Raw genomic sequence first — 26,598 nt, 5'->3', positions numbered from 1 at the left:
GACCAACATGGCTACAACAACACTGCAGACAATAAAAAATTAAAACAGAAGGAAAAAAACTCACTTGAGATGGCAAAGGCACCTCTGGCAATGTACCATACTTTAGCTCAGTGCTGCTTGTATTGGAAGAGTTAGTGTATTCATGTCTTCCTACTTCATCTACTGCACCACATTTCACTAGCAAATGAATGATGCAAGAATGTCCTAACTACATCTATTTTCTCTAGTGGCAGGAAAGGGGTTCCAGTTAGTGATCTGCTGGCTAAAGTGGACATTTATGCTCTAGGTCACAGTGAACAGTGAATACTAAATAAAAGATTATCCAAAAACACCAATGTACATTTTTTGTAGTGGCTTTATTTAAAGAAAATTTTACCCTAAATAAGAGGATTAGACCATTAGAAAATAACTAAAAGAGATTAATCTTACAGTATGAATCTAGGACAGGGGTCGGCAACCTATGGCACGCATGCCAAAGACAGTACATAAGCCGATTTTTAATGGCATGCTGCTGCCTGCCGGGCTCCCACTCAGCCCACTGTCAGACTCTGGCAGGCAGCAGCATGCCATTAAAAATGCTGCCCGACCCAGCCCGCTCTTCTCCGCCCCCCACCTACTGCTCTCTCTGGCGGGGCAGGGGGCAGAAGCAAGCTTGGTTCTGCCGAGGGCTGCTGTACGGCAGGCTCCGCTGGCAGCCAAGCTTCTCCCTCCCCTACCTTTTCCCCCAGCGTGCTTTGTCAAACCCTGCCTCCTCTTCCTCCTTGCCGCCGATGGCCCTTGCAAGGGAGGAGAGAAGAGCAGCCCCAGCGCCCTCACTGCTCAGACTGGTAAGGAAGCGGGGAAGGGAGGCAGGAGTGGGGCCTTGGGGAAGGGAGGTAGGAGCGGGGCATATCCCTCCAACCCACTGCCATGAGCTGCTCAGGGCAGGGAGCTGGGAGCACCCTCCTGTCCCAGCCCACCCCCCCAATGCTCTGCCCTGACCCCTGCACCCCCGTTTGCACCCCAGCTCCCTGCATCCTCTTCATGACCCCATCCCTGATTCCTGCACCCTTCACACATACCCAGCCCCCCAACACTCCCTGCCCTAACTCCTGCACCCCCTCACATGCCCCCAGCCCTCTGCCCTGACTTCTGCACCCTCCACACATACCTAGCCCCCCCACACCCCCTGTCCTGACTCCTGCACTCCCCACACATACCCAGCCCCCCCCCACACCCTATGCTGACTCTTGCAACCCCCACATCCCCACCCTGAGCACCAAATAGGAGCTCCTGCTCCCCCCCCAACATTCCGACCTGCACCCTTTGCACCAAATGGGAGCTGCCCAGGTAAGTGCTCCACACCCAAACCTCCTGCCCCAACCCTGAGCCCCCTTCCTCATTCTAGCTCCTGGACAGACCCTGCACTCCAACCTTCTCCTTCACCCCCAGCCTTGTGCTCAGTGCACCCCCACCCTCAGCTCAGTGCAGAGACAGAGAGGAAGAGAATGGGCCAGAACCAGGGAGAAGGTAGGTACCTACTCTATGTGGGCAGGGCCCGGACCCGAGGCTGTCAGCGGGCTGAGTGGGGCCGGCGGCTGGGACCCCAACTGGCAAGGAGCTGGCAGCCAGAACCCCAGACTGGCAGCAGGCTGAGCGGGGCTGGCAGCCGGGACCCTGGCTGGCAGGAGCCAGTGGATGGAACCCCAGACCGGCAGCGGGATGAGCAGCTTGGCCCACTGCTGGTCTGGGGTGCCAGCCCTGCTCAGCCCGCTGCCGGTCTGGGATTCTGGCTGCTGGCCCTGCTCAGCCCACTGCCAACCTGGGGTTCCGGCCACAGGCCCCGCTCAGCCTGCTACTGGCCTAGGTGAATGGAACCCCAGGACAGGAGCGGGCTGAGCAGGCCAGCTGCTAAAGATCAGCATTTTAATTTAATTTTAAATGTAGCTTCTTAAACATTTTGAAAACCTTGTTTACTTTACCTACAACAGTAATTTAGTTATATTATGTATAGACTTAAAGAGAGAAACCTAAAAAATGTTAAAACGTATTACTGGCATGCAAAACCTTAAATTAAAGTGAATAAATGAAGACTCAGAACACCACTTCTGAAAGGTTGCTGACCCCTGATCTAGGGTATAATTTGACATCCATTAAGGTTGGATGGTGAAATTTTGTTCGGAACTTGATAGTGTCTGTTTAACAGAGAAATTGATGCCACTTCTAGAAAGTCATAGAATTCCTGTACTGAAAAGAAAAGTATGAATTTGGCAGTACTTTTCACCTGGAAGAGGTTTGTGAAAATAGTTTAAAATGGAAGAAAATGTTTGGCTTAAAAAATAAAGTCCACTTGTTTGTAGAGCTGGCATCAAATGCTCCAGTGGTGTGCAAAAGGTCCAACTGTTAACAGACTAAATATTAGTCCAAAGTTCGGATCTTGGAGTGGCTAGGGTTTTTTTTCTCTTCAAAATCCTTACTATCCTTGAGAAGTGAAAGCTCACCTATATCGACTGTAATGAAGACAAACATTTATCAGGCCTTGTCTATGCTACCACTTAGGTCAATATAAGTTATGTCACTCAGGGGTGTGGAAAAAAATATCCTCCCCCAAGCGACGTAAGTTGCATCAACTTAAAGTCTACACCGTGCTATGTCCATTGAGGTGGAGCAATTACGTTGACAGGAGAGTGCTCTGCCATCGACATCATGTGTCTTAACCAGACGCACTAAATCGGTGCAACTGCATTGATGGCAACAGCGCTGATTTAGTGGGGTAGAGAAGACAAGCCCTCGAAATGTAAATAACTCACAAAAAGTCTTCTGTACCTATAGTTAGGCACTAAATCCATGCTTTGGTGCCTATGTCAGTAGTGGCCTGATTTTCATATGTGCTGAGCCCCCACAGCTCTTCTTGATTTCTGTCACCAAGATAGAAAGAGTTAGTCGTCTTTGTCTAATTCTAAGTACTCAGGTTTGAAAGTTTGGCCAAAAAGAACCTTGAAACCTATCAAAGATGAGTTTACAATAAAGCCTTGCTGTTGGGCTCAGTTCCATGGGGAGTGCAGAGTAGATGGAAGGAGGTGTTCTCAGAGCTGCTTTTGAAGAGGGTAACAGAAAAGCACTGGAGAAAACCTTTCTAATGGCTTCCTCACTCCGTGCAAAGCTGCTACCACTTTCTCTCCATGCCTTACAAGCAGCGAGCTGGTTCTCTGGTGGAAAAGTTAGAACTCTGGATGCAGAAAGCATTGATCAGAGTTCCAAGGAACTTGGCCCCACCCCCCTGGACAGTAGCAGCACCACAATGAGCAGCTGGGAGAACAGTAATTATAGTAGCCCTTTTTCTTAGAGTCTTCAAAATTTCAGGTCCAATGCTATGTGACAATATAGGAATCTTGTTCCACAGCAAGTGTGATGTCACTGGCACTGGTCCTATCACAGCAAAAGCAGAACTTCACTTTTTGTTTACTTCACTGGACAGCAACTTTCAATGACAATTGCCAGTTTATCAAAGTGCAGATTAACTAGGTTATATTGTAAACACCTGAGGGATTGTGAGGATTAATTAATGTTTATAAAGATGTTCGGAGATGAAAAGTGTTATGCAAGTGCTTATTACGGAATGACATTTACCCTACTGGATTTCCAGCCCTTCTGTCTATGGGCAGACAAATGAACATACATAGCAAGCTGTCATCATAACTCAGTGGGTCACAGCTGAGAATACCAGATTCAGGACAAACTGCTGAAAAATGGGGCAGCCCTACCCCAAACTGCTGGTTATTCTTCCATAAGATATACCAAGCCAGTAATAAAAGTAAATTTCTGTCTCATCACACTGGTTAACAAGAAGTCAGAAATGCAGTCTCTTTAGGTATCCCAGCCCTTGTTTCACCACCCAAACACTGTTAATGATGAGTGGTTATTTAAAATCAATTTAATCAAACAAAGGGTTCTTCTAATACCAAGAGATCAGCCACACAGCCAGGTCAATATATTACTCAGATCTTATCCAATAATCAAGCTGTTGCCAATCCTTTAGTAGTTAGGTTATTTATAAGAGAGAAGAAAGAGGAGAGAGTTATGATGGTCAAGGAAAACAAATACATGCACTCATTGTAAGGTCCTTGTATAGATTTTTAGCAGTGATGGAATAAACTTCTGGCTTTTTAAGTCTCTAGTAACTTCCAAAAGATTGGATGGTCCTCAGTCCATTGGTTGTAATGCTACTGTTAGTGTAAGTCTATAGTCCAGAAATCAGAGCAGGAAAGAGGCAAAATGGAGATGCTTTCAGGGTTTTTTTAACCTTCTCCCATGTGGAGGGACTACTCTCAGTCTTAGTTTGTGGAAAATTACAGCACATGATGGAGTCTAGGGTCACGTGAGCTAGTCACATGCCCATTCAAGATTTTATGACTCATAGGAGCAGCCACTACCCAGACTTTGGCTAAAACATCTCCAGGCAGGCCCTTCGGGCAGGGACAGGCTTCTTCCATCATCGATTGTGCAAGCTAAGTGACTTTTAATTGGCCATCAACTTGAATAGTCCATTCACAATATGTTGACAAGACTGGATGCAAACTACCTCTGGGTGTTACCCAAGCAGCAAACACATTTGAAATACAAGTATACAGTAAATATTCCTAATTTTAGACACAAAATGAAACATGCATATAAACAGGATAATCATTTGATAGAGTGTAACTTTTGATACATTACATTACATATTTTCCATAAGATTTGTTGCAGTTTTATAACAGTGGTAGCAACAATGATATAAATAGTCATATTTTAATCATACAACATCACACAAGTTAATGAGCCATGGTATGGTATAACTTGCCAGCAGCAGCAGGTGGCAATTTAGCAGACCCCTGGCCATTAGCAGTTGACTCTGGTTATGGTTCCAGATGGCATTATGCTCTTTGAACTGTCAGATCTTTTGAGATGATTTAAAAAAAACCAAGAGCAAAATGTATAGGACTCTTCAAACCACCCATTATTTGCTATTCATCCTTTACTTTAAGGAGATTTTCTAAAACTTTTACTGAATTTCTGTTTCCCTAGAAATGTTCTTCAGTGAATTACAATAGGCCATTACACCTTCTATAGTTATAATGTACTATAATTTGTATGCATAGCTAATTATATTGTCTAAGGGAGCACTTCACAGGATAAAAGATTTTGACAAGTTTAAGACTTAGAATATTGTCAATTTAGTGGCAGCTTAGGGAAACAAATGCTGTAGGGTTTGTTTTTAAAGTGAAATGTTTATTTTGATTCCTCTCATTCTGTAGAGTGTAGACCAGGGGTTCTCAAACTGGGGGTCGAGACCCCTCAGGGGGTCACATGGTTATTACACAGAAGGTTGCGAGCTGTCAGCCTCCACCCCAAACCCTTCTTTGCTTCCAGCATTTATAATCGTGTTAAATATATTTAGGAGTGTTTTTAATTTATAAGGGGGGGTGCATTCAGAGACTTGCTATGTGAAAGGGGTCACCAGTACAAAAGTTTGAGAACCATTGATGTAGACAATGCTTTGACCTAGTGGTTCTACATCCTACCTCAAATTACATTTTTACAGAGCTAAATTCTGCCCTGATTTCCAACCTGTGCATTTAGTCATATGTTATAAGTCAGGGCAGAATTTAGCCCATTATTATTTATTTATGAACAGTTAAATTGGGCAAGCTATTGATCCTTATTCAAAAATGTTATATTAACCATATATAATAATAATGAAGATAGTGCTGTAAATGTGCAAATTCTGTGTAGATATGTATATACAATAACTCATTGGTTTCATTTCTATTCTAGTGCTTTCGAGTTACCACGTTAGTGTTTCATTTATTTTAAATAGTAATAAATAGCTTATAACACCACAAACTGTAAGGAAAGAAATAAGATCTGCACAAGAATATATATTTAACCCTCTGATCATTCCCTTTCTTGGTATTTTTTCATGGCTACCTGAACCATCCTGTATCACACAGATACTCAGCAGACAACTTGTTTACAAGCAGCTTCCAGTGTAAAAGCCAGCTACAAAAGGGGAGTTTATATTGTCCCTTGCCACAGTCAGAGATACAAAGTAACAGTGAGCCTTTTAAGTCTAAAAGGGGCTCTCAGGTGAGAAGTTAGGTCAGCATTTACTATCTATCATTCACAGGATTTCCCTGTGCAGTAATGATCTTTCTTCGTCAAGTGCTTGCTTATGTCGATTCTATTCTAGGTATATGCACGCCCACGTGCACAGTCATTGGAGACTTTTGCCTTAGCAGTATTCAGAAGGTTGGCTGCGGGGCTCTCTTGAATACCGTGCTCACGCGTCAGTATATTAGGCACCACCGGCCCAATGCCCTCTCAGTTCCTTACCATCCCTGACTCTTGCTTAGAGTGCTTACAGTCCATTGTTCTGTCTCCTTTGTATTTAGTTGATAGGTACTTAGTTAGACCATTAAGTTTAGTTTTTGAATAGTAGTTTATAAGTTAGAGTCCCAGCTGGAACTTCACCTTGGAGTGGGCCATACCCCGTTCCCTAGGCGTTAAGCCATGCTCATCTGCAGCTGGCCAATGCCCATTAGTGACCCCACGAGAGCTGTTTGAAGTGTTTAGGGGAGTCCCACAGAAAGGACAAGTGCACGATCTGCAAAACCTTTTGCCCTTGAACTCAAAAGGAGCAGGATATCTGCTTGAGGGCCCTCCTCATGGAGGTTGCCCTTTGTCCTACCTTGGAGGCCTCTCGATCGGACTCCATGCCTGGCACTTTGGCATTGGTTTAGGGCAATCTGTGCCTGAAGCAGGCCTGGTGGCCAAAGAGCAAGTAGGCTGGATGGCACTGCAGATGCCAAGCCAGGCAACTGATCATGCTAAGGCCCTGGCATCTAAGGGCAAGCTAGTTATGGGACTATCCTCTAAAGAGGCAGAGCATCCCCAGACTGCAGGCATCAATCCTCATCACTGTGGCCTAGGATTCCGGCACTGCAGCCTCAGTCCCTGGTTAGAAGACTCAGGTCCCTGATGCGAAGATCTCCACCTACAAGGCATGGGACACCCGAGTAACTATGCTGATTCCTGTATCCATGGTACCATTGGGCCTCCTACCAGAGATCACCATGGCACAGATCACAATCGCCTAGGTGGTCTCCCAGGCTTTGATTCCCCTCAGTGTGGGATCATTCCAGGTCACAGCACCGGCCGCTGGCTCCCTAGTATCGCTCTTCAGGCAGGCATTGGTCCTCGCCCTCTCCTTACCGGTTGCCAACAAGGGTCAGTTGGCAGATTCAGACATCTACAGCTCCACCCTGGTCACTGCAAGGGCAATGGTCTGAGATGGAAGGGGAGTTCAGCCCCTCTCCAATAAAAAGCAAATTACTACCAGCCCACAAGACCGGTGTGCCTCCTGTGGTGGCAGCACGGAGGCAGGGGCAGTGGCATGCTCCATGGCAGTACTGGAACCCATGAGGTGTTCATGTTATGCCAGTCCCATACTCCCACCGTTCCTCCCAAGCCACATCAGACAAACTTCCTATGGCACAGTCAACACCTGAGTTGGAGCATGGTGCTGAATCCAACGTGGGGGTGACATAGTGGGCCCTGATGCCCAAGGAGCTGTCCCGAGACAACCAAGAGGAAGCCATCCCTCTTCCTGCAGCGCAGTCCTCTTAATCATCTTTGGATGAATTAACCAAGAACAAATGAGCAGTCCCCGTTGATGACTTCAAGGAGCACCAGGCCCTGCTCAAAAGGGTGGCTGCCAATCTGAACATGGAGGTTGAGAAGCTAGCAGAGGAGTTGAACGACCTCTTTAAAGTCATACGCTCCTTCACCCTGGCCCGGGTCACATTGCCCATCCACCCAGTGTCCTAAATCTTTGTTAAATCTTTGTGGCAGACCCCCCTCTTCCTTTCCACCTACCTCCAAGAAGGCGGAAAAGAAGTACTATGTCCTGGCAAAGGGATTTGAATATCTGTATACCCACCCTCCAGCGGGGTCCTTGGCCATGTCTGCTGTCAATGAGAGGGATAGGCAGGGCCTGGCAAGTGGCACACTGAAAAATGAAGACACCAAGAGGCTGGACTTGTTTGGTGGAAAATTTATTCAACAGCCAGCCTGCAATTTCATATGTCTAACCATCAGGCCCTGCTGGCAGGTACAACTTCAACCTGTAGGACTCCATCAGCAAGTTCAAGGAGGGCCTTCCACAGGACCGAGCCCAGAAGTTTGCCACCTTGGTGGATGAGGGCAAAGTGGTGGTGAGAGCCACCCTCCAGACGGCCTGGAATTCTGTGGACTCGGCAGCCAAGGTAATCACCTCTGCAGTGGTCGTGACGCCCAGCTCCTGGTTGTAATCCTCCGGGCTATCTCAGGAGATTCAGACTACTCTTCAAGACCTCGTGTTTGAGGCAGCAGGGATGATGGATGCATGACTCTATGGCTTTAAAGACTCCTGTGCCAACCTCCATTCCTTGGGCCTATACATCCCTCTGCAGGCTAGAAATCTGTTCCATCCCTCACCTCCGTTGACCTCCTGGGGTGTCCCCTGGTTCAGCTCCAGAAGGAAGATGAAGGAAGAGTCAAAGGGTTTAAGTGGCAGCACCCTTTGTCTTCCCATTCCTCTGCCCAGCCTGGTTCTTCCAGAGGCCAAGGAAGCCAGAAGCAGGTATTTTGAGGATGCGCCTGAAGACAGCACCCCAGTCACTTCCCAGGATCCATCCCTCTTCCGGTTGGCCTGGTTGCAGCTGACCTTGGAGCGTTGGGTGCTCAACATAATATCTTCAAGCTACAACTGGCAGTTCATGGCCAACCCTCCTTCTCACCCCCTTTTCCCATCCTCCTTCAGGGACGCTTCTCATGTTCACGAGGTTGAGAACCTCCTGTGCCTGGAGGGTCTGGAGGAGGTCCCCCCAGACATGAAAGGGAAAGGGTTCTACTCCCACTGTTTCCTAATCCCCAAAGCAAAAGGGGACCTCAGACCAAGTCTCTCAAGAAGTTGAAGTTTCACATGGTCTCTCTGGCCTCCATTATTCCCTCCCTGGATCTGGGAGACTGATATGCCACCCTCAACTTAAAGAACATATATTTGCATTTTCCTGGGGCACAGGCATTGCCTCTGTTTTGTGTTGGGCCACTGCCATTTTCAATTCACAGCTCTGCCTTTGAGTCTCTCGTCAGCCCCAAGAGTATTCACAAAGTGGCCAGTGGCTGCTTACCTGAGGTGCTGAGCTGTGCAAATTTATCCATACCTTGATGACTGCTTAATAAAGGGGCGATACCAGAATCAGGTTCAGTGTCATTTCAACCTGCTTTGCTCCACCTGTCGTGACCTGGGGCTGTTAATAAATGAGAAAAAGTAAACTTTAGTTCCAGCCCAGCACATAGAGTTCATCGGAGCAGTCTTGGACTCTATTCGGGTCAGGGCCTAGCTTCCTGAGACCCAGTTCCAGGCCATGGCAGACTTGATCTTGTTCATGCAACCCACCCTCTTACCACTGCTCATTTGTGCCTGAGGCTGTTTGGCCATATGACAGCCTGTACTTATGTGGTCCGGCATGCATGGCTCCACCTCAGGCCACTACAGGCATGGCTGGCATTGATCTACATCCCCAACAGACACAACATAGGCCATGTGGTCAAGGTCCTGGACCACATCCTGTCATCACTCACACAGTGGCAAAATCCTGCATTGGTGTTGGAGGAAGTTCCATTCACAGGGCCCCCCCTGCCATCGGTTACCCTTGTCTCCAATGCTTCGGACCTGGGATGGGGAGTCCACCTTGGCAATCTCAGCATGCAAGGTCGTTGGTTCTATCTAAATCATTCCCTACACATCAATGTCAGAGAGCTCAGAGTGGTCCTCTTGGCCTGCCACACCTTCATACCTCACCTAAATAGCAGGGTGGTCCAGGTCCTGACAGACAATACAGCGGCTATGTTCTATATCAACAAGCAAGGCGGAACTAGGTTGCCTGCCCTTTTCCGGAAAGCCCTCAGGCTATGGGACTTCTGTGTACAACACAACATCCATCTTGTAGCCGCACACCTCCCCGGGCCAGGAATGCCTTGGCAGATCACCTTAGCAGGACCTTCTCGTTTCACCATGAGTGGTCTCTCCATCCATAGGTGGGCTACTCCACAGGTGGACCTGTTCACGTCCAGGCAGAACAGGAAATGCCACATTTTCTGCTCCTTTCAGGGGTTCGACAGAGGTTCCCTGTCAGGCACTTTCCTGCTTCCGTGGTCAGGAGTTCTAATGTACACCTTCCTCCCAGTTCCACATCCACAGAGTCCTGTGAAGTTCAAGCAGGACAGGGCAAAAGTGATCCTCATAGCGCTGGCATGTCTGCACTAACGCTGGTTCAGCATGCTGCTGGACTTTTCGGTGGCTGCTCCATTATGGCTACTGCTCTGGTTGGATCTGCTGTCACAAAACCACGGCAGTTTTCTGTATCCAGACCTGATGGTTTGGCTGCTGCATGGTTAAATGCAGAGGAACAGGAGTGCTCAGCGGGTGTCCAACAGGTCCTGTTGGGCAGCAGAGAGCCCTCCACCAGGGCAGCCTATCGGGCTAAATGGAAGCGGTTCGCTTGTTGGATCTCAAATAAATGCATTCGGCCCAAGCGGGCCTCGCTGCAGTTAATCCTGGACTACCTTTTGCATCTCAAGCTCCAAGGCTGTCCCTTTCAACTATCAAGGTCCACTTGACTGCTATATTAGCCTTCCATCCACCACTTGAAGGTAAGTTGGTTTTTGCCCAGGACATGACTGCCAGGTTCCTCAAGGGCCTCGAGCATCTCTACCCGCACATCAGGGACCCCATCCCTCCGTGGGACCTGAAACTTGTGCTGTCACGGCTCACAAGAGCCCCCTCCCCTTCAAGCCTCTGGCTTCCTTCTCTCACCTTCTCCTTTCCTGGAAGGTCGCATTCTTAGTTGCAATGATATCTGCCCGCTGGGTCTCTGAGATTAGAACGCTTACCTCAGAGCCGCCCTATGCAGTCTTTTACAAAGACAAGGTCTAGTTGCGGTTGAACCTGGCTTCCTGCCCAAGGTGATCTCACAGTTTCATACGGGCCAGGACATTTACTTACCTGTTTTTTCCCCAAAGCCACATAACAAGGAGGAAGAGGAGCATAGGTTGCATTCCCTAGACATCAGGAGGGTGCTAGCCTTCTACATTGAAAGGACCATGCCATTCCATGAGTTGACGCAATTGTTCAACGTGGTGGCCAACAGGATGAAAGGTCATCCAGTGTCTGCTCAAAAAATTTCTTCTTGTATCACTGCCTGCATTCACTGCTGATATGATTAGGCAAGGGTGCCACCTCCGGTGATTGTGAACACCCACTAAACCAGAGCGCAAGCCTCTTCATCAGCTTTCCTAGCCCAGGTGCCTATCCAGGACATCTGTAAGGTAGCCACCAGGTCATCTATCCACACGTTCACGTCCCATTATGCGCTTATCCAGCAGGCTCAGGATGATGCTAGTTTTGGTAGAGCAGTGTGGCAAGCCGCAGGACCATGAACTCTGAGCCCACCTCTGAGGATATTGCTTGTGAGTCACCTAGAATGGAATCGATAAAAGCAAGCACTCAAAGAAATAAAAATGGTTACCCACCTTTCTGTAACATCTTGTTCTTCGAGATGTGTTGCTCATGTCCATTCCATTACCCACCCTCCTGCCCCTTTGTCGGAGTTGCCAGCAAGAAGAAACTAAGGGGGTGCATGTTCGGTGGCATACTGATGCATGAGCGCAGCACTCAAGGGGACACCACAGCTGACCCTACAGATACCACTAAGGCAAAAGTCTCTGACTGTGCACGTGGGCGCACACACACCTAGAATGGAATGGACATGAGCAACAAATCTCGAAGAATAACAATTATGAAAGGTAGGTAACAGTTTCTCTCTCTCTCCCTCTCTCTCTCTCAGCCTCCAACCCCCTACTTCCCCCGATACTTAAAAGTTCAGTATCAGGCCCCGAGATCTTAAATATAAATGGCAACATTCATTTTGTTCATTTAAATATCTTCTATAATCCTTTTCAGAACATGAGGGTGCGGACAGTAAAAGGACAAGATTATTATTCCAAATCAGGGGCAAAATTCCATGGAAAAATGGAACAGAAATTTCTTCTGGTTGACTGTAAGAAAGTCATGTATGGTACTTACAGGTAAGTTCAATACACAAAGCTGTGAATAGAATATGTTTCCTTAAAGGTAATCAGAATATGACTCTTTCATGATAACTCATTTTGCTATTTCTGAAAATGGTCAGTATACACTATGTTAACTTTGATATAACATATATTGTATATTATTTAATAACTCTGACATAGAAGTTTTGTTAGCCAAATTTTGATCTCCTCATTCAGTATTTAGTGAATAACGATCCAAACAGACTCAATTTGGCTTCATTTCAAAGAAGTCAGTTAAAACAGAGACCATGTCTACAACGCTGCTGCGATCGATGCAGTGGGGGTCTATTTGGTGGGACTAGTGATGACTGCAGATTGCTCTCCCGTCAACTCTGGTACTCCACTGGAATGAAAAGAGGTAAGTTGATGGGAGGGCATCTCCCATTGACGCAGTGCAGTGTAGACACCGCAGTAAGTCGACCTAAGCTACGTTATTCACACAGCTGGAGTAACATAACTTAGGTCGACTTACCCTGGTAGTGTAGACAAGACCAGAGTGAGGACCCCAGTATTTGTCCCATACCATTTAATTATTCTTATTTAATATTCACCTTAGAAAATATTACCAAGGTATATTTCATAAACTCTCCCATTAAACTTCTATTTGTAATAGTCCTCCAGATACTTACATCATTAATTTGTTCTTTCCTGTTTTGTATTCTACACTGTGATCCAAATTCAGAGGTGATAATGTATAAGGTAAGATAAGTTAGACTCTCTTACACTTGGTTAGATTTCCTTGGACCAACTTATACCTACTTAACAATATACAAATGTGTGCAAGGGAGTAAAAATTGGCATAACTTACATACTCAGGAGCTGGAAGAGACTATAAAAATGTGGTAAGCTAAAAGGAGGATGGCCAACTTCGCCTTTCACATTATTAGACATTTTTATTTGCTTTTCTTGCAACACTTCTCTCTTTTGGGCTCTCAAATTTATTTGCAGCAACATAGAGATTATGGGCTAGATCCTCAGCTGGTATCTGATAGAATTCTGCCAGTGTACACCAGCTGACAATCTGTCCCTCTATGCTTAGTGAGAATCAGCTAACTAAATTCAGATGTGAGGTGTGCAAGGTGATGAGGGAAGTGACAGGTTCAAAAGTGAGTAAGTATAAGGACACAGAGGGAATCTGACTGGTTTGACATCTTTCACCGATAATGCCTTTGAAATGTTAGTGTCTGTGAGAATGTGACTTTGAAAATTACTGTGTCTTAAAGAAAAGCATTTTAGAAAATTACAGTTTCCATGACCAGGCACTTTGGGGCCTAAATCATCCATTTCTGCTGAAATTAAGCTTCCATTAAAAAAAAAGTTTCAAGCATTTTTAATGTGCAATAGTACAGTATGCTCATTTAATAACTTGATTACAATGAATTGAGAAATAGAACTGTTTTACAGGAGTCATTAAGTTAATTTTTGATGTAATTTCATTATATTTTCATATTTCTTTCTTAAAAAATACAAAACTAACTGAACAAATAAAATAAAAGAAGCAAGACATTCAAATTAACTCAACAATCCTTATTACTATCATCAGGACCAACAAATTGTAACATATTGCTTAATACCTTCACTTTCCGTTGTCTTTCATTATTTTGACAACAAGGAAGAATGGCAACATAACATAAATGTATATCTGTTACATGTAATATACAAAATATAGCATCACGGTGTGGCACTTTACTCCTGAGAGAATTCGATGTCAAAAATATAAAAATTCTGCACACAATATTTTAAAACTCTACATATTTTATTTGTCAAAATAATGCAATATAATCACTCTGGTTTCAATTATTTCAGTAATTTATTTAAACTACAATACAATGGATGGAGAATGGGAGTGGGGAGCATTGGAGGAAATCCCCCAACTTCCTTTCCTACTAGTAATGTAGCTAGGTTTGATTCTATATTTCTAGTTATTAGTCAACAAATAAATGCAGCCATATGCTCAGTGTTACATCACAGGCAACTGAACAGTAAGTGAGGACTGGGAAATTAACTCACAATTTATATTGGCTACTGACCATCTCCAGAAAGATCGGTAGCAAACAGTTCATGGAGCACATTTTGATAGAAAAATTTTTCAGTCCAAAAATTTAGGCCAGTTCTAATCACTAAAGCACCATAAGCATTTATAAGGCCATAATGTCCTTTACACCACTCTGGCAATGTAAAGGAGCCTTAAACCTTTTCCACCTGTTTTATACTCCTGGGGGAATTCACTAAACAGGCAGGCTGCTACATTGTGCTCTGCCTGAGGGGACAGAGCCTGCCCCATGCCTACTTCCTCAGAAACACCCCGAAGCCCTGCCCCTCCATGCCAAGCTGTTATAGTATTTTTCCCCAATCTGAACCTTAGAGTCCAAAAGTTGGGGTACCAGCATGAATTCCTCTAAGCTTTATTACCTGCTTAGATCTAATAAGCTGCCACCAATCAGGAATTCCAGTGCCTGATACACTCTGGTCCCCCCAAAACCTTCCCTGGGGACCCCCAAGACCCAGACCCCCTGGATCTTAACACAAGGAAAGTAAACCCCTTTCCTCACTGTTGCCTCTCCCAGACTTTCCCTCTCTTATCTTCCCCTCCAGGTATTCCCTCCCTGGGCTCCTGGAGAGATAGACAGATTCACGCTCCGTGAATCTAAAACAAAGGGATTCCACTCTTCTCCCCTCCCTTTCCCTTCCCTGTTAAGTACAGACTCAATTCCCTGGAGCCTCAACAAGGGGAAAAATCAGACAGGTCTTAAAAGCAAAACTTTTAATAAAAAGAAAGAAAAAAAGTAAAAATTATCTCTGCAATTTAGATGGTAAAAGTTACAGGGTCTGTTAGCTTATAGACACTAGAAAGAAGCCTCCCCCAGCAAAAATACAATTCAAAATACTTCCAGCAAATACACATTTGCAAATACAGAAAACAATCAAAAAGACTATAACCGCCTTTCTTACTAAATACTCACTATTCTGAATGTATAAGAGACTGTAGCAGGGAGATTGGCAAGAAACCTGGTTGCACATCTAGTCCCTTCCAGGACCCAGAGAGAACAAAACCAAATCCAAAAAACACAAACAAAGGCTTCCCTCCACCGAGATTTGAAAGTATCTTGTCTCCTGATTGGTCCCCTGGTCAGGTGTTTGGTTCCCTGTTTGTTAACCCTTTACAGGTAAAAGAGACATTAACCCTTAACTATCTGTTTATGACATGAGCGTGCTGCAATAGCGAGCGGGACAGAGTGTCTCCCTCTCACACATGCACAACTGCCTAGACCCTCCCCCCAGCAGTGATTTACATCTCAACTAGCAGCTCCGTGTGCCTGAACCAACCTGCCTGCGATGCCGGGGAAGGGTGTGTGACCACTCTTTGGGCTTCCCTTTGCTCCCCTATCAGAACTCATTTTTTCTGCAGGGAAGCAAAGAAATCTGTTGGGAACATGAATTCTGTGCAAACACAGTGATGTAGAATTCCCCCAGGAGTAACACTTGTTTATCACAATGGCATTAATGCATCCATGTGACACAACATTTATAGTAGGGTTTTTTTGCATTTTTTGCTGATGTAAAGTTACGTTCTCCATTAATGCTGTGATTGGCACATCCTTCAAACATTCTGAACACACTACAAGAGAGTTAGATTTCCATTATCAGAATATTATGTATGTATGTTATGAAGAGATTTCACTACCCAATTCTCGGGGTCTAAATTTATTTAACAATTCCAGTGCACATATTTTTGAGGATTTTTTTAGTGCTTGTCAACACACAATTAGTTTGTGGCAAGCTGGAGTGTGAATTTACCCCATTCTAACTGTCTGCATGGACGCTGCTGAATCACATTAAAAGTTTCTTAATGTGCTTTGATCTAGTCCTCTTTAAAATTAGATTACACTGAAGCACATTAACAAACTACTAATGTATGACAGCAGGGAGCACACAGACAGTTAGTCCACAACAGGCTAACTTGGAGTAGATTCACATCCTAGCTTGCAGCAAAGTAAATGTTTGTGTAGACAAGCTCTTATTTATTCAGAATTGTGGAAAGACTTTTGCATATATTCCTAATTTACTATTTTCATATAATAATACAAATTACTTATGCATACCATGGGCCTAATTTTCAGATGTGGCCTTTGAATTGCAGGGCTAATTTTGCACCTACAAATAATTGTACATACAGTTTTACATACACTATTAATTGCTAGTGAAATTATTTGCACATGTACATCTATCTACCCAATTTGTGGATGGAAACATTGAAATGTATAGTGTTTGTAAGTACAATTAGATAGTTACAGGCCTAATGCAGCTCCCACTGAAATCAATGGTAAGTCTTCCAGTGAATTCAAATGGAGTTGGGTCAGGCCCTCCATATCTAAGTGCCATGAATCATGCCCACAGTTAACTGCATGACTAAGTATTTTTGTGCATGAAAAATTGTGCTTGCTAAATCAGAGACTGGGAGGAGATGCTCATAATAATGAAGCCTGGTATGATGCATTTGTCCAAAAGTTTTAAAGTATTGCTAATTGTAATTTGTTCTGCTTTCAGCTTTATGTGGTCATTTGAAAAAACCAACCTCAGCATGGTTCAAGTTATCACAGGACAACTGGTTGAATCCTTTGATGAAGAGTTTAGGACACTGTATGCTCGTTCCTCTGTTCCTAGTTCATTTGCCCCAGAATTAGTTAGGGTAAATAGTCACAGGATACTCTGGGAGAATGGCACATGCCAGCATTCACAGTCTTCTTTAGCTTCAGTTTCCAGCCAACGAAACCTTTTTGGTAGGCAAGACAAGATTCACAAACTAGATCCCATTTACTTGAAAACTCGAGGAAGATATGCAGGGAATGAAATAAATACATATGGTTTGAGAAATCAAACCTACAACAAACTACCCTTTCATCCAGGTTTTAACATGCAAAATAAAATTCAGCAGAATCAACCAAGTGAACAAAATGAGCATTGGAAGAGACACAGTTATGCTGGGGAAAACCCAGAAAGGACTCCTTATTTTTTGCTACACAGAGCTATTAATCGGGCCAATAATCTATCAAATACTTGGAAGATGCCATCTGATAGTCTTAGTATTGTATCTTCATTAAAGGGAGGCTATACAAACAACTGCAATGCACCCCAACAGAGTTTTGCTGATCGGTTTTCACAGCCAAAGATAAATGTTGCAGAAAGAAATTCAGTTGTACGGAGGTCTTTCAATGGAACAGATAATCATATCCGCTATCTGCAGCAGAGGATGCCAACCCTTGAACACACTACAAAATCATTTCTCCGTAACTGGCGAATTGAATCATACTTAAATGATCAGTCAGATTCTGCTGCAGATTGCAGTGGATCAGCAGTCGGTGATAGGTATGAGGGCTATGACACTGCAGAAAATATTAAAGCTCATGCCCTTTATTCTCATTCTCGCATGAGGTCGTCATTAGCTTTTAAGCCAACTTTGCCAGAACAGCAGGAAGTAAGCAGCTGTACAAGTTCTTCAAATTCAACTATTGTTGGTTCAGAGGAAAGTGAAACACCTAAAGGGACACCCAATCATATCCCAATTGTGAAAAATGTGACCGACAAAGAATCATCAGATGTCAGCACTAATGTCCCACCTGATTCAGATGAACCAAAAAAATCTGGAATACAGGTTGCAGAAAACAAAAAACCTATTGTATATCCAAATGCCGCTCAGGACCCATCTATCTACATGTACACAGCCTTCTATGCAAACAGACCAGCGGAAAATGTGAAGAACCACCAAAATGAGAATATACTAAAAAGGCGAAGTTTCCCTATGTTTGACAACTTCAAGTCCACTTTGGATCATGGTGTCAACAAACAGGCATCCAGCTATGTGTACAGCACATTGACTAGGCAGAGACTTAAGCAGCCAGAAAATCTAAAGCCCCCAGAGGGTGCAATAAAAAACTCTAAAAGCTTTCACAGTGTGACCAACCACATAGAACATGAAGATAAAAATCTTGAAGAAGAATCAAAGAGCCCCACTACCACTAAGGCCATCTCTGTGGCTGCTCTAGCTGAAGACAGCAAAGAGGAACCTAGCAAAGAATGTACTTTAAAGAAAGAAAATAAGAATTCTCCAAGTTTCCTGAAAAAGGGATCCCAGAAACTGAGGTCATTGCTGAATCTCACACAAGACAAGAAGGAAAACTTGTCAAAAAACAAAGCTCCTGTGTTTTATAGAATGTGCAGCAGTTCTGACACGCTGGCTTCTGAAGGCGAAGAGACTCAAAAGCCAAAAATATCTGAGACTAAGGCTGATTCCTCTCCAAGAAAAAAGAGGACCACATCATCCAATTCACAAGGCAGCTTGCATAAAAGTAAAGAGGATGTCACTGTGAGCCCACCAAAGTCTCCCAAGCCTCCAAAGTCTCCCAAGCCTCCAAAGTCTCCAAAACCTCCATTTGATGAAAGCAGTAAAAAGTGCCCTACTTTATGCCCCCCTGAAAAGTTCTTAGAAACTCTAGGAGATGCATCCACTCCAAGATTTAATACTGAACAGATCCAGTACCAAGAGGTGAAAAAAGCTGTAACTAATGCTACCCAGGAAACCGCACCTGTTTCTAGTTCTCCACAAAGAGTAAGCACAATGACATCCCAACCTGGAAACTCAAAGAACAAAGAGGAGTTATTAAGATCTCGTTTGAGTGAAAGACGTGTTTATAGTCGCTTTGAGCCGTTCTTGAAGATGGAGAGCTCTGGTCAGCCAGCAAGAAATACACCCAAGAGCAGTACACACCTCCCAGAAAAAGAAAGCAAAACCTTAGAGAATAACTGTGCAAGGGGCAATCAGGTGGCTCATTATAACTCGACTGCATACCATCCATTACAGCCAAATGAAAACAAGCTTCGAGGATTTATGCAAAAGTTTGGAAACTTACTGTACAAAAACAAGTAACACCCATGTAGTATAACACCATATGAGAACTGTGTGAAAAATAGCAAAGGCAGCAGGACTGTAAGTATTTAACTGACTTAGACTGATGGGCAGGCCTGTAAAGTTTACAAGGGTTTCTTCAGGGGTTAGAACTTTGGAATTGATGTATATGTTTTTATGTAATAAACCTAGAGGAGTTATACTTCAGTCATTACACAAGTTCTATGTCTAAAAGATGTTTTAAATGAGATGTTTATAATATTTATACTGTAAAATTAATTTGAGTTAGATACTTCCCCTCATGCTGAAAGTATGTAATAATATCTTAGACGTGTGAAAAAGAGGGAGGAGGTTTTTTAAACTCCAACTAATATTTTTTTCAAAAACCTGTCATTTAAAAATAGAATAAGTGGTCTGCTATGTCTTTTCAGCTTTTATGTGCTCTTGAAAGTAATAAAAGCAGACGTTAATTCATTGTATGTTACTTAGCCATTTAAACTAATTTTTGAAAGCCTCGTACAGACTTTACCATATTACTGATTGTCCCCACAGACTATATGGAACTGTAAGGGTAACAAATGGAGAATCTCTCTTATTGAACTGAATATTGTATGTAATTACATATCACCACAAACCTCAAAGTGACCCTCACACCAGGGTGTAGTGTACTTTTTTACAATGTGAAGTGGTTGTAACTGTAGGGTGACATTTTAAAAACTATTGATGCATCAAGATTTTTTGAAAGTAGTCTGCAGTTGGAGTTAAACCTCAAATGTACAGTTAACTTTTTATCATATCTGCCAATATTCCATAATGCATCCTTAGAAACATGTGCTTTCCCATGTTTTTAAATTTGGAGCATCAAGGAAGAAAATTAGTCTGTGGATTACCATTTCTCAGGCAAGTCTGTATGTTTCCCATGCAGTATCTAGCTTTAAATGTTAGCAATTGAATTTGCAATTCTAACTTAAGTAGTCCAGTTAAAAAAAGTTGTAGGCACTTATTTCATTCAAAACTTGAAGTATTTCCAAAGATTAAAGTAGTGGAAGCAACAAAAAACCTTTTAGACAGACTGGGTAAAATCTGGTTTCATTGGTGTCAGTGGTAAAATACCCATTGACATTAGTGGAGCCAAGATTTCACCTATCTTGTTTATAAACTTCTGTTCCTTATTTCTTCCTACTTACTATATGGACCAAAGGACCATGTACAGGAATGCTCTCTGTTCACTTGACCAGCTTGCATTCAAATCATTTTTTTAAAGTATGGAAACATTCACAAACTCTTTTCATTTGAATCAGTCAGTGCTAATTTAAGGATTTCTCAAATTGAGATAATCTGTTTGCAAAATTCGGGTGTTCTGCCAGTGACTTCAATGGACATTGGATCAGGACCCAACCATTTTATTTAACTGAGACATGAGTCATTCCCATTGAAGTCAGTAAGAGTTATTTGTATCAAGCAGTAAGATAATCAGGACCCCACTACTGTGCATAGTAAATATAAGAAGAGTATGAGAGAGACAAGGTTGGTGAAGCATATATTTTATTGGACTGACTTCTCTTGGTGATTGAGAGAAGTTTTTGATCTTCTACAGAGCTCTTCTTTAGATCTGTGAAACCTTGTCTCTCTAATATCCTGGACCACCATGGCTACAACAACATTTCATATGAGAAGAGTATGATACTGACAATTAATATTTAATGTTAATTCATTCACAAACATTTATTTTTAATGTCTATACCTGAACTGATTGTTGAGATGAGCACACCAGTGATTTCTGTATGTTATTTCCTTTATTTTAATGGTGTGTGTGTAGGAGGGCGGGATTGTGAATAAGAATATTGTACTGTTGAGGAGAGCAAGTCCCAGTCAAATAACTTTTTTAAATAGCAACCATATTTTCATGTAGCAATTGTTAATATTATGGAAAAAGTTGTCTTGGCCCTGGTTGTGATCTCACTTAATTTAGCTTTATCTATATAACTTGGAACAACTATGGCCCACAGCACCATAGTATCTAAAGATATGTCTACACTACGAAATTAGGTTGAATTTATAGAAGTCGATTTTTTAGAAATCGATTTTATACAGTCGATTGTGTATGTCCCCACTTAAGACCATGAAGACCATTAACTCAGCGGAGGGTGTCCACAGTACCGAGGCTAGCATTGACTTCCAGAGCGTTGCACTGTGGGCAGCTATCCCACAGTTCCCACAGTCTCTGCTGCCCATTGGAATTCTGGGTTGAGATCCCAGTGCCTGATGGGTCAAAAACATTGTCGCGGGTGGTTCTGGGTACATGTCGTCAGCTCCCCGCCGCCCCCCCCAGTGAAAGCAACAGCAAACAATCATTTCTTGCCTTTTTTTCCTGGGTTACCCGTGCAGACATCATACCATGGCAAGCATGGAGCCCACTCAGCTTACCATTGCCATATGTCTCCTGGGTGCTGGCAGATGTGGGACTGCATTGCTACACAGCAGCAGCTCATTGCCTTTTGGCAGCAGATGGTGCATTACAATTGGTAGCCATCGTTGTCGTCTCGTTGGATGTTCTTTTAGCTGACCTCGGTGAGGTCGGTCAGGGGCGCCTGGGTAGACATGGGTGCTCCTTGCAGACCTTGGTGAGGTCTGTCAGGGGCACCTGGACATAAATGGGAGTGACTCCGGGTCATTCTCTTTTTAAGTTTTGTCTCCCGGAGATTCAGTCCTGCCTGCAGTCGTACTGCACTGTCTACTGCCATTGTAAGATGTATGAGAGAGATGGAGTGGATCAAAACAAGAAAGAGACCAGATTTGTTTTGTATTCATTTGCTCCCCCCTCCCTCCCTCCGTGAAATCAACAGCCGACAATTGTTTCAGTGAGGTCTGTCAGGAGCACCTTTAAAAGTTTAATAGAGATTCTGTTCTGCCTGGAATAGTGGGGGGAGGGAAAGCTCAGTGGTTTGAGCATCGGTCTGCTAAACACAAGGTTTTGAGTTCAATCCTTGAGGGGGCCATTCTGTGTAACAGTTGTGTATGTTTCTCCTTGATGCAAACCCACCCCCTTTGTTTATTTTAATTTCCTGTAAGCCATGTTGTCAGTCGACCCTCCCTCAGCACTGCTGCAGGTCCCTGTTATAGCCTCTTTCCTTCATGCTCTTGGAGATTTTTTCAAAAGTTTGGACATTTCGTCTTTTGGAACAGAGTTCTGATAGCACAGATTTGTCTCCCCATATAAGAATCAGAGTCCATACCTCCTGTTTGGTCCATGCTGGAGCTCTTTTGGATTCTTGGACTACATCATGGTCACTTCTGCTGATGAGATCTGCAGTCACCTGCAGATTGGCCATGCTGGCCAACAGGAAATGAGATTCAAAAGTTTCTGGGGCTTTTCCTGTCTACCCAGCCAGTGCATCTGAGTTGAGAGCGCTGTCCAGAGCAGTCACAATGGAGCATTCTGGGATAGCTCCCAGAGGCCAATACCGTCAAACTGCATTCACACGACCCCAAATTCAATCTGACAAAGTTGATTTCAGTGCTAATCCTCTCGTCGGAGGAGTACAGAAATCAATTTTGAGCTCTTTAGGTTGAAAAAAATGGCTTCGTCGTGTGGACGGGTGCAGGGTTAAATCGATGTAACACTGCTACATTCGACCTAAACTCGTAGTGTAGACCAGGGCTAAGTGTTCTACACTCCTGTCAACCCACTGAGTTATTTCTGATTTATACTAACATATAGTGATCTACCTTTGTTGCCCATTCCGAGCTTCTGGCAAACAGAGGCTAGGAACACAATCTCTTCCCATCCTGGCTAGTAGCCACTATTGGACCTATCTTCCATGAACCCTGTTACAGTCTTTTTTGAACCCTGTTACAGTCTTGGCCTTCACCACATCCTCTAGAAAAAGAGTTCCACAGATTGACTGTGAGTTGTGTGAAGAAATACTTCCTTTTGTTTGTTTTAAATCTGCTGCCTATTAATTTCATTTGGTAACCCCCTAGTTCTTATGTTATGAGAAGGAGTAAATAACACTTCCTTATTTACTTTTGCCACATCAGTCATGATCATATAGACCTCTGTCATACCCCCATAGAGGTCTATAAAATCATTCAGTTTGAAACCTAAAGGAGATGTGACCCAAAGATAATAGGCCCTACCTAGCTGAACTCTGAATTTCCAGATGCTGTTAAGACAGCAGATTGGTCCATGAAATTTGAAAGATAAAGTAAAATGTATAATCAGTGATTGATGTGAAAGGATTTCCCCCTCCCATAGCACTCCTCAAAAATTCCAGTGAAGGGATATGCTATTTAATTCTTACAAAAAAATAAAAATAAAATAAAATAAAACACATGCCTGATTTGTTCATTGGCTATGTCAGAAACCTGCTTGTTCCTCCTCACCTATGGCTGTGATGGGAGTCCTTGAACTATAATGTGCTGCATTTCACCTAGAACCCTCTCCTGGTCCCATTAAAATCACAATGGTTATTGCCAGTGACTTCTATGATGCGGGTTCAGGACATTTCCCAAAGAACAGTTTTAAGCAAAATTACATGTAATAACAATAACTATTATATAGTGGGGATGGTATTTACAGTCAGCGGTGATCTCTTGTGTCTCAGTTGTATGTTGGGTCTTTCTCTTTCCCTCTACCAAAAGTTTTCCGTTCCTTCTTAGCTGAGATATTTGCAGAAAGTATATGAATTGCTTCACTAATACATGTTGTTAGTTTGCCTTTTCCATGCTGAACTGGCATAGCTGGAGTGTTCAGTACAGAAAATGCCTCCTCACAACTCTAGGGGACTGCCCAGTATGGACTCCTGTTAGTCTCTAGACCAGTGGTCCTCAACTTTTTCGTCTGGCGCCGGCCAGACGAAGAACTGTGGCGGCGGTCAAGCATCTGCCGAAATGCTGCCGAAATTCGGCGGCATTTCGGCAGCGACGCCTCTGGATGACGCCGCTTGTGGAAGCTTGCGGCAAGCGGTGTCATCCAGAGGTGTCGCTGCTGAAATGCCGCCGAATTTCACAGCATTTTGACGGATGCTCGACTGCCAGCCAGGACATGCGCCCGCAGGCACCGCGTTGGGGACCCCTGCTCTAGACAGCAGCATTTTTTATTATTACATTTTTTATGATCAGCAAGTTTTCAGGAGGGTGTCTCAATTAAGAGAACTCCCCTGGAAAACATACAAGCTGCAGAGCTGCTCGTGGCCCTGTAAGTCAGGATCTGTAAGCAATGGAAGCTCATTTATTTGCATTCTCCTGCCCTAGGCAGCTCTCCAGCATACCACCATGGAATGTTCATATTTTTCCTTTTGGGGCTACCATTGCAGGTGCTAAAAATGGCAGTTCTGTGTGTGTGTACATACATGTAGTAAATCTTATGAGATATAGTTTGTTACAATTTTTGGAAAATTACTATTTCTTCTATCAAAGACAGATTGTTAATTGAAGAGAAAGACCATATAAACATTTCCAGTAAAATGCACATAATATACATTTGTTTGCTAATTGGCATTCTCTCTCTAGATGGGTATGGTTGAGAAAATTGGCGGGGGGGTGGGGGAAGGGGGAATAGACTGCTCACCTGACACTCTTTCTATACAAGTAGAGTACATAGGGTGTAACATAGGCCAGGAAAAAACCTTCCTGTGCGAGTCTCCTATTAAAATACTGACAGGATACCACTAGCAACATTTTATTTTATTTGCTGATTTAAGTATACACTGGATGTAAAACACCAAATATTTGCATATGAACATAGTGCATTTAAGTGTCTATTCTACAATGCCTGTTCTTGCCTCATCTAGCAGTCAAAGAGCTCAAAAACCTGATTGTTTCCCACTGATTTTAATGGCTTTTGTATCAAGCTCTTAGAACCCAATTTAGCAAAGCATTTAATCATGTGCTTATCTTTAAGCACTCAAGTAGTCCTAGCATAAAGTTAAAGTATAAAATTAAGCATGTGCTTAAGTGCTTTCCTTTATCATGGTCTAAAAACTCATAATACTATTTGGGCATCAAATCACATATTCCAATCAATTGTTAATCTAAATATATGGGTTTTTATTTACTTAGAGCAATGTCTGGATTTCACACAGCCAAGCTGTAGCTAGATCTGGATTTTATTGCCCCTTCCAAACCCCATGTAAATGGTAGCTATTGCTTCTGCCTTTTGTAATCTAGATGATGCAAAGGAAATAGACAGGATATTATATACACATATATAAGCCTCCAGAATTGGTATTCTTGATTGCAAAGCAGAAAACAGAATTTAAAAATGCTTTGAAAGCACCAGGGAATTCCATGAAGCTAGGTTTTGGCCATACCAGATGAATATGTCTGTTTCTAGTCTGGATTTAGTTTTGCACTGTTATTCTTTATGTAAACTCTGGTTTCTCAATGGAAATACTTACATTACATTGTAGTTAATGCTATGCATATACTGTATATGTACAAATGCAAACCAAAATTTGTCATGAAATAATTTATTACTTTTATTATTTTTTACCAAATAAAATGCTTCTTTTAAAGCTTAGTTTCTCTGACATCTTTATTTGCATTGATTTCATACTACTAATAATATTTCAAGTTTTGAATATCTTCAGCAATTTTTTTTATTTTAAAAAATGTACTGACACAAAGCAAGTTAAGCAACGAATGTTGATAATGAAAGCTCTAACCCTGCAATTTAGTGCATGCTATCCCTTCATGGAGCCTCACTGATTTCCATGGTGCCTCATACAGAATCAGCAGTCTACCCTTGGACTGGGAATTGGAGGATGGAAACTTAAATAATTTCCCTGCAGAATATCAATAGTAAAATAGAGGAAGCAATAAAGGAGATAATAAGATTACAAGGATCGGGTCAATTATATCAACTTTCTGTGCTTAATTTCAATGTCTTATATCACTCTGCTTCTACATCCATCTCCAGCTTTGTTTCCTTTCATATTACCTCTGCTTTGTTAATGATAATTGATATCCTCTTTTCTTTCTTCTAACACACAGCCTCCTCAGGTCCTATTCCACGCTGCCCCTTTCAAAATCTATTTGCCAAGCATCTAACCTCTCCCCATTTAAATGCTTCCTAAAAACTCACTTTTATCAGATTGCTTACAAGAAGTGTCTTCACACACTCCTCTGTGCATCAGCATAGACTTCCAGCTTAATGTCTCATGAGGAATGGATTTTCAATATCCAAATATGTGCTAGGTGCTTTAGAGAAATAAGTAGGGAAAAGAAGACCTAAAGAGCTTACAGTCTACATTTAAACTTAATAAGTTTAAGGGAGGAATAGCTCAGTGGTTTGAGCATTGGCCTGCTAAACCCAGGGTTGTGAGCTCAATCCTTGAGGAGGCTATCTAGGGCAAAAAATCAGTACTTGGTCCTGCTAGTGAAGGCAGGGGGCTGGACTCAACCTTTCAAGGTCCCTTCCAGTTCTTGGAGATAGGATATCTCCACTTTTTATAAAAAGGAAATGAACAAAAAGAGAGGAAAGAAAAAGAAAGGACAGGAATTATAGAAATAAGATCAGG

The 26,598-nt window shown here is 43.1% G+C and overlaps 1 protein-coding gene across 1 annotated transcript in view; it reads left to right on the top strand.

Annotated features, from left to right (window-relative positions):
• FAM83B (family with sequence similarity 83 member B) overlaps positions 1 to 19,263 on the top strand; it is a 72,987-nt gene extending 53,724 nt beyond the window's left edge. Inside the window, exons 4-5 of the mRNA XM_050950702.1 lie at positions 12,023 to 12,147; positions 16,720 to 19,263. Of these exons, the coding sequence (XP_050806659.1) occupies positions 12,023 to 12,147; positions 16,720 to 19,096 (2,502 nt within the window). The 3' untranslated portion in view covers positions 19,097 to 19,263. The remainder of the gene's footprint in view (positions 1 to 12,022; positions 12,148 to 16,719) is intronic.
• Positions 19,264 to 26,598: the final 7,335 nt, after the last annotated feature.

Source organism: Gopherus flavomarginatus, chromosome 4 (assembly GCF_025201925.1).
Source record: "Gopherus flavomarginatus isolate rGopFla2 chromosome 4, rGopFla2.mat.asm, whole genome shotgun sequence".
In the NCBI taxonomy this organism is placed as follows: Eukaryota; Metazoa; Chordata; order Testudines; family Testudinidae; genus Gopherus; species Gopherus flavomarginatus.
The sequence above is the reverse complement of the archived record's forward strand: the minus strand, read 5'-3'. Positions and strand labels throughout refer to the sequence as shown.